At 42.3% G+C, this 9,307-nt stretch overlaps 1 protein-coding gene across 1 annotated transcript; it reads right to left on the bottom strand.

Moving 5' to 3' along the window:
- Positions 1-1,305: 1,305 nt before the first annotated feature.
- Positions 1,306-8,601, bottom strand: mrpl3 (mitochondrial ribosomal protein L3). Its single transcript, XM_062410340.1, has 10 exons — positions 8,380-8,601; positions 7,144-7,325; positions 6,962-7,053; positions 5,969-6,067; positions 4,181-4,280; positions 3,852-3,912; positions 3,582-3,693; positions 3,364-3,441; positions 3,171-3,248; positions 1,306-1,539 (listed from the first exon to the last, which is right to left on the bottom strand). The coding sequence occupies exons 1-10, from the start codon at positions 8,451-8,453 to the stop codon at positions 1,393-1,395; spliced, it is 1,023 nt and encodes a 340-aa protein (XP_062266324.1). The 5' UTR covers positions 8,454-8,601; the 3' UTR covers positions 1,306-1,392.
- Between the last annotated feature and the right edge of the window lie 706 nt (positions 8,602-9,307).

Raw genomic sequence — 9,307 nt, 5'->3', positions numbered from 1 at the left:
CCTGGGTTGCTCTCCCATGTGAGCACCCAGTACATACACACAGTGAGTTCACGGTCCAGCACACCCGGTCCTCAGCTGGAGTGCGAGTCTTCTGAAAGTCAGAGGAGAATAGAAACAAGGCAGAGGTTCACCGTCTTTCCTTTTCTGCTCGGCTGCTTTAACAGGCGAAGGCTCCCCTCCTCACCCGACATCCCCTCCCTGCCCTCCTCCCGTCCACCCCCACAAGAGCCTGATGATGTGCAGGCTCCACAGAGCAGCACTTTGAAACGATATCATTACCATTTCAAAAGAACCTGCTGCTGCCTCGTGGACCTAAAGATATGATCCGTGGCATGTTGGGTGGAGCGGCACGTTGTTTGCCACAAACTGGATCACCACCTTACATCTCTCCATCCAAATGACAGCCAACGAGGGCATGTTGCTCTTTCCCCGAGCAAACCGGTTGTTTCAATTAGGGATAAGGCACTGAGGCGGTGTGTGCGTGTGCTGCTGAAGGGTTTCCTGTGATGCTTCAGTGTTTCAAACAAAAGCCCCGTTTCTGCTGCTGTCAGTTTCAAAGCAGACAGGGACAGGATAACAGGCAGGGTGGATGAAGAGGATGAAGAGAAGAAACACTTTGGAGGTCACTATTTATTTATTGGGAGCTGTCCACATTAACTGTCTGGGAAGGTGGGGGGGGGGGGGGGGGGGGGATTTGTCAGCCCCATCACAACATTTTGAGGTTCTCTCATTTAAATACTGCCAAACACACAGACTTAAGCACCCAGCGGATCCTGCTGCAACATTAATATCCTCATTTATCCTCTTATGCACAAATGTCAACCTTTGTCAGCCTCTCCCTCTCCGCCCTCCTCACCTTCACATCACTACCTTTCCCTCCAGCTTCACACTCCCTTTTGTATTCCTTCCGTTCTGTCAATCCCATTCATTCCTCCACCCCTACCCACATATACCCTTTTCCCCCCTGTCTGCATTCCCCTCACTCTTTTCACTCTGCTTTCTGCAATTCATTCTATCCAGCTTATCCCCCCCCCCCCCACTCCTCCTCCTCCACCTCTTCCCATCCCGAGTCCTGCACAGATATTGCACAATTTCTCCACCATATCTGCTTCTCTCTTGTTTTGTTTTCATTGCTTTTTTTCTATTTCTTTCTCTCTCTCTGCTTGGGGATCCTCAAGTGACATCATCAGTCCTACAGTTACCATGGTTTCGGGAGAAAGGGACCATAATAACTGTTTGGATCAAACAGAAAGGCTTGGTACAGTTATATGAAAAACACACACAAATAAGAGAGGGACCAAGACATCCAAAGGAATTGCTTTTTACTACAGGATTCAGTTACAGTTTACAAGTGTAGGTGTGGATGTGAAATGTGTGTGTGTGTTGCGTCGGTCAGGTCAGTGCTAACGACGGGTCTGTGTGAATGAACAAGTTCTCATCGTACAGGTCTTCTTCAAGTTCGGACTCTTCGGTGAAGTAGGTGGGGAAAGGAGGGTTGAGCAGCGTGGAGCTCCTGTTTGGCAGAATCGTGTCCCTGATCTGAAAACACACAAACACTTAGAGTAAATGCAACGAGGACAAAATAGTCTTAATTAGAGCTGAAACAGTAAAGCAAATGTAATCACTGGAATAGTCCCTGAGAGTAAGAATGCATTTTACAGTTGCATAAATGTGAGGGTTTATTGTCTTCCTCAGTTTTCTCGCTCTGGGAAATGTCAGCTCCGAGGTTTGAAAATGTGTCACGGGCATCTGCACCAATTTCCCAAAGTTTTTTGGGACCAAAACGAAAAGTTCTCCAACTTTGTCATGTCCCCATTTAGAGGAAGAAGATAATTCATGCAGCGCTGTGTCCAACAATTTCTGCAACTTTCCAAAATGGACCATCTGACATTCACACCCATTCCCCGCCTGGCAATCTGTGCAGAGCTGAAAAACAGCTTTTCACATAACCTTTATTAACAGATTCGGAGTGTGAATATTTAGATTCACAAGATCCTGGAGCCGGAAGTTTTCTGGTGTCCGTTTCTAGCGTGACTGATCATGCTTGAGCAGGTGTCCGCTGCCAGAGCCAACACACATGGATCATAATGAATTGGCACATCGCCTTTTTAATTGTCGCCTGCACCTAAAACACCTCCAAAAAGTATCGCTGGTTTTTTCTTAGGTGTGAAGAATTGTTTGACGTGTGATAAAAGAAACGAACAGAAGACAGAGTCCGCAGTCTACACCGGAAGCCCCAAAGTTTTGGCAGACGCTAAATCATCTCGAGACAATAGCTGCTCTGCCCTTATATTAGAACTGCCTTTACCATCAATCAGGACTGAAATCTGCACTGCAATCACATCTTTAATCAATGATTAACACTGAGCCACTAAAACAAGCCATTTAATTGGAAGAAAAAGTTCGGGGTTTGTTTAGTGGTCCCACATTAAATCACATTCATTCTCTGCGACCCCTCCTCCCTCCTCTCTCCTCCCTGGTCAATCAGACGCTCCTGTTACTTCTCCCGGGCTAAATAATTAATTGATTTATCGCCAAAACAATCAACACATTAATCAATAATATAAATTGTTATTAGTTGCAGCCTCTGTCATAAATTTAATAAATAAAAGATAGCTGTTCCTCATCAGCAGAAGGGACATTACGGCTCTACAGAATAATAAAACCAACTATAATAAACAAACATTATAAACCTGCATGTGACCTCTTTAGGGGAGTAAAGTATGTGTGTTTGTGTGTGTGTGTGTGTGTAAGACAGCTGAGCCGGGTGAAATGCAATGCACATTTGTATTCATTATCACGTGTCGGCAAAACAAATAATAGGCTGTGTGTATCTGCGCACACACACACACACACACAAGAGATGAGCACAACATGCTGAGTGTGAAGATGGATGCTGTGGATGTTACTAACATCATTAAAGTGCGCGTTTTCATTGCCTTACAGAGAAACACACACACACACACACACACACGCACACGCACATTGCTGATCCAGCACAGTGTCATTGAAGATGGATCACACGGTCTTGCAGGTGTGACGGTGTTTAACAGGTGCAAGGTCACTGGTCTCTGTCAAGAAACTAAGCACGCTGAGGTTGACATTCGACTTCAGTGTGTTTGCATCTTCAATTTGTGTGTGTGTGTTTGTGTGCATGATTTTTTTTTTACCTTCAGTAAGCAGTTTCTGTGGCCGGGGACGGAGCCGTTAACATACAGCACATTGAACTTGGTATTGACCCTCCATATCTGAAAAGAGAGGGATGGAGAAGAGGAGGATGAGATAATATTGACATGAATTATGCGTCAAGGCCATACAAGTACTAAGCCACAACTCCTCATGTGTCCTTGTGAGTGTTTGTACCTTCAGTCCAAAAGCTGTGACGAAGATGTTCCCCATTCGGCCGGGCATCTTCTTCCCTTTGAAAACTTTGGCTGGATCCTAGGTAAAGAACGAACACACACACACACGCATTCCTTCATTAGGGGAAGCAATCTGTTCATGTCTAGATCGTGGGTGAGCTTCCTACGCAGTAAGTGTGTGTGTGTGTGTGTGTGTGTGTGTGTGCATGTGTTTCTTACCCCTCCAGGCCCAGAAGCTCCAGGTCTACGGTGAGTTTTGGTTTGACCGTGGGTGGCTGGCTGACCCTTGAAGCCATATCGCTTCATTACACCTTGAAAACCTTTACCAATGCTACACACAAACACAAGAGAAATCCTATTTGCAGGTTGCATTCAAATATGTTGACTAGTGGCCCTAGAGGATAATGTTAAAAAACGGATCTTTCTTGGGCACGCAGTAGGAAAACAAGCCAACAGCAGAGGAGGGGTCGCTGGCAGAGCAGAACTTACGATTTAGCCGTGACGTCCACGTACTGGCCCGGACGGAAATGTGCTGCATACAGAGGAGTGCCTGAACACACAACAACACAGGAATTTATAGAAACATTTGTAACATCATTACTAAAGCGCATACCCCCGAAAAAGCCAGATAATAACAATATTAATCCTATTATGAAACCACAGTCAAATTAAATAGACCCAGATTAGTATTTGAATCTACACTTAAATTGCACACAATCATAGACATCATGTTAGATTTTATCTTTAAGATCCATGAATTATCAAAAACACAAAAACGTAACCTATTAGGCATAGATTCTAATGTGCGAGGTCTATACCTGGCTTGATGAGGGCGTTGTCTGTGACTTTAAAGGTGACCACTTTCTGTTTTGGTGGCACTCCTGCATTCCTGAACATCTCCAGTTCCGCTTCAGATCTCTGTCAGACAAAAGGATGGAAACAAATAACTCTCAGGGGAGGGAAATGGACATAAGAGTAGAAGCACTGAGAGGCAGCTGGACTTTGACATTTGAAAATCAACCGCACGACAGTGACAGCCATAAGCGAGTGGAGCACACGCTCACAGACGCGTGCGCTTGGCAGTGAGTGACTCTGACATTTGCTTTAACGCGGCTCGCTCTCATATCAGCCCCAAAGTCCCTGGAAAGTCTCCTTCTTCCCTTCTGTCGACTGAAAAGCAGTCTGCCAAAGCGCCGCACTCTGACCATCTCTGCCTCTGACTGAGGGTTAACACAGCTGAGTGAGAGATTCAAAACAACTTCAGCAAGGACAAGTGAAACCTTGACTCCGATCCGTCAAGCATCCGTCAAGACTCTATGAATAAATTACACTTTGATCCAATCCTTCTTTATTTATTTTTTATCTCAGAAAGACGAATGTGTTATTTGAAGAGGAAAGTATCTCCTCGTACATACTAAAGAAGCGATTTAGTTAAAAAACACTTCTTTAAGCACTGTCTTCATTTTTTGGACCAGGATCAGAGTGATCCGAGGAATTGAAATGCTCACGGTCACCTCACTTTTCAGTGTGTCACTTCTGATAAGCATCTGAAGCCAGAATGAGACCGTCGGGCTTATTATTATCATGACAGATTTTCTTTTAATGAAGTCAATATGGGAAATAGCAGCTATCTAAACCCATTTATTTTGACACCTGAGACGAAACATAGTTACTGGTGCCGAGTGGGCGAGTAGAATTTCCTGAATTATGGATCTGTATTAATAAAAGGTCTTTGCACCGAGAGGCCTGACATGAGCTCATTCCTGCCGGGAACTGACAGAAACTCTGTAACATTTGCACATTCGATTTTTTCCTCTCAATGATAAGGAACTGTAGCCAGGACTGAGCTGAGCTGAGAGGTGTGAGGTGTGTACAGAATGACTAGGCAGCGTTTTGATGAAATCATCACTCATCTATGCACAGCACGCATCCTTCATGCATAAGACATTTTGAAGTGATAAAGTGTTTGGCACTAGCTGACGAGTTGTGGCGGCTCTGCTAAGTGTGGTATGATGAATTCTCAAATGTTACGATTCAGTGCGAATTCAACAAAACTTTTGCAATCAGAGAAAGAGACTTTATGAAAGTTTAAAACCACCGAGTTAGGTCATGTTTAATTTCTATTTAGCTTTCATAACTTTCAGGTTTCAAGTGAAGCTGTGTAAAATTTAATAGAAAAGATAAAACTTTTTTTTAACAAATTAACTACAGATGAATGTGGAAACAATTAAATCTATGGTGCTCATTGAATAAATTGGACTTTTCTAGTGGCTCATTTTGTATGGCTGCAGTTTGGTGGGTAAAGGGTTGTGTGCAGTGGGATTTCAGAGTTTTTTCTGTGAGAGCAGTGGCAGTGAATCATAAAGTGAACAGAAAAGGACAATTGAATAATGAGCTGTGAGTTCTGTAAAGCCAAACAGATATCATTGATAAATATGACTGACACATTTTTCACACAGTCTTTTGATAATCTGTATTATAAAACATAAATTATAGGTCATTTAAAGTCTACTAAGCCTAGGTAGTAGCTCTGAGCTGGAGCCAGATAATGTCAACACATAAAAACTTAAGGTGTTTTTCAATCATTTTTAACGTCATTTTCTTACGTGGAACGGTGACACGTTTTTCCCTCCTACAATGAGAGCGGCCGTTTGTCCGTCATATTCTTCTTTGGACAAATAATTCACAACATGACAGTCCATCACCTGAAACAAAAAGGATTTGTGGATTTAACAAGCAGAAAGATGAACAGCGTTTCATTTAAGTTTTCACCTCTTGAGAAGTGATAATAGAGTAAGGTAATAAGTAGATATAATTAAGTTCCTCATGTAAAACATTTTGATATCAGTCCACAGGGTAACACCGGAGAACAACAATAAATCCCCTGTGACACACTAACAACAGTCTTGTTCTTATTTCGCTGCATAATGACAAACCTTCAGTTTCGCTTCAGATACAACCAAAGTGTGCCAAAAATCCTGAAAAGTAAATATTCTAACTTTCCGACACACAGCAGCTTTTTCAGCTTCAAAGAAAAAAAGAGACTAAACACTTCAAAAGTGAATCAGCAGATGTGGATGAGACTCTGTGAGGCCTTGAGTTTGATATTAATAATTTAAACTAAAAATGTCTGACTGACGTTTTTCCGAAAATTGAAATGCTACCAACTAGATTATGTCATTATCAATAAAGAGTAGCGTGAACGCACACAGCCACGGCTCGCTTTTAATTTACTTTGCTGACAGACTAGCAAATGAGATGAAAACGTGATCTGAATAAACTTGGCTTCAAATATCTCCCGTTAACACCTTGTTGTATTCGAGCAGTAGCGTTTTGACGAGCACGGAGGTATTTCAAATGTACGATGCGAGCAAGGCCTGCGGGTTCAAAAGTGCTCCATGTTTGTTATTCTTCCTTCACACTCTACAGCGCAATCCAATTAATTTCACTGCTGTTACTGCACTGTTGGTTATTCCCCTACGAGGACAAACATAACACACGTTTTTTTTTTTTTTTCAGAGGAATGCCTGCAGCTATTTTGATGCAAAAGCTGCGGCTCAAAAGACAAAACAGGACAGGTGTGCGTGTCTGTGTGTCACCTGTAGCATCGTGACTACATGTCTTTCTCCTGTTTTCGTCCAGATAGGAGCCATCCCCAACTTCGCGGCCACTAACCCAACTCGTCGACTCCCTGGGAAGAGGAGCAGATGAGAAGACAGCTTTAGTTGTCCGTCAACAGCAAGACGCAGTACACACAGCTGTGAGTGAGTGCTACACTGACCCTCTGTCCATTGGTGCTGCTGCCAGGGCTCATCTTTGAGTGGGTTCAGCTTCTCAGCCGTCTGTCTTTTGTATTCCTCCGCAACACTCTTCCTCATGTACTCCTGGTTGTCCTCCGTGAGGTGTTCCTCAAACCATGTCGTGGTCTTTACTGTCCTGATACAAGACACAGTGTGGACAGGACTGCGACAGAAAAGAAAAATCAAGTTATCAGCTAATTTGCAAGCAATACTATCGCTTATATACGGCCACACACACGACTGAGTCCAATCAATTTGAGAGCACCACACTGCATAACTAGATTTTTGTATTTAACTTATTTTAGCAAAAATAAGTGACTAACGATTATTGCTCCTTGTCAACAAGTTTTAATCCGATTTATCACCTGGACAGTAAATCTCAGAAACAGCCCAAGGCGATGATGCTTAATTCCTCTGATTATGTTAAACATATTCTACTTACAGTCAGACTAAAGCAGCATAGATTCATATTTGAGAGCCTGGCTGTGTAATTTTGCACAATGATTTCAAACACTGATCAATGCGATAGCACTAAATTGCAATTAAACCGTTTTTACTTAATATTCATATTTTCCTTAAATATTCAAGCTCAACATTATTTTTAATTGATCCTAATTTATGGCTGCTATATTGACCACTGCATTACATCTCAGTCTCCTGGAGTCAGCACAGGGAGAGACGAGTAGGAAGCAGGAAGACATGTGCTGCTTTCATGACCAATTGAAAGAGCAGAATGAACCCTGGTGTCCAGATCTGCTTATAGACCGATATTAATACAATATCAATACATGACTCTGAATGGGAGTGTAGGGTGCTTCATCAGCTGTCATCCTCAATAACAGCATCCACCTTTAACATTGACTATTTAAGGTTACACATTTAACATCCTTACGTTGCTTTAACATTGACATACAATGAAACACACAAACGTAAAAAACATGAAGGATATTAAATTGTTATCTCTATTAGCTATTAAGAGGTCAAGCAGAGAATTGTGAACTAGCTGTAGCTACACATGAAATTACAATTCCAATGTGAAAATTACAGCAATAGTTCAATAAGATGCTCAGAGGAAAATAACACAGACGATAGTGAATTGAACTGAAAGACGCAGCATTTAGTAGACCACCATTTAGTAAACAGCCCGGTCTGTGGGAGCTCCATGCTCGAGCTCACTGCAGCTACATAAACGCTACTAGCCTGTTAGCATTAGCCACCTTTCAGCCGCTGTTCGGAGAGAAACGAGACGAGTTCCCCGCTGGAGAAGAAACCGGCAGCTCCACGCCGCCATCACGCTCCGTAGTCCTCACACGTTGACATCCGAATCACAGCAGAGCAATAAGCGAGAGGACACCGGCTCTCACAACTTCAGCACAGCCATGCCTTCGTTTTCGTCCTGTTCCAAATGTCACCCTGGAAGCTTCCGGTACATGAGCAAAACAGTTCCGCAACACTGAGGCACAAGCCAAAGGTTCCGCAACACTACCACTTTTAATATTCAGCAAATGTTGTATCTTTTAATTTTAACATCTACGAAGCATTGAAACTAAATATTACGTTTACACATTTAACAAAAGATTAACAGTAATGGCGGCTAACCATAAGCTACTCTACATAAACGATAATGAATGCTAAGTTTTAACGGTCACTCTTAACCTTGGAAACATCAGTTGACCTTACGGTCACTTGTCGGGAGCTTTCAGTAACATGACGTGATCTTCATCAACAAAGTGGGTTGTCCATTTAGCGTAATCAAAGAAAATAATACAAATTGAATTATATATATTAGTAAAAATGAATAATGTTAATTCAGCCCAAATTAAAAAAAAGTAAGTCGCACTGATTTAGGTCGACTTTACAGTTTTATAGTACTATTATTATTAGTTCTAGTAATAGTAGTAGTAGTTTGTAGTAGTAGTAGTATTAGTAGGGGTAATAATATAGAAAAGGTAATGAGAATATTAGATTTTATAGAAGAGTTTTCATAACCAATAAAATTGACCCATTCCGTGTTTTGAAGTGACTCTTGTGAAGTGTGTGGGCTCTGATTGAGGAAGCACATTGGTGCTACGTACTTCAGGAGGTTCATGTGCTGAATACTGATCTGACCGTCAGAGGCTGAGCCACGTATGGAGAGAACTCTCA

Source organism: Platichthys flesus, chromosome 17 (assembly GCF_949316205.1).
Source record: "Platichthys flesus chromosome 17, fPlaFle2.1, whole genome shotgun sequence".
Lineage (NCBI taxonomy): Eukaryota > Metazoa > Chordata > Actinopteri > Pleuronectiformes > Pleuronectidae > Platichthys > Platichthys flesus.
The sequence above is the reverse complement of the archived record's forward strand: the minus strand, read 5'-3'. Positions and strand labels throughout refer to the sequence as shown.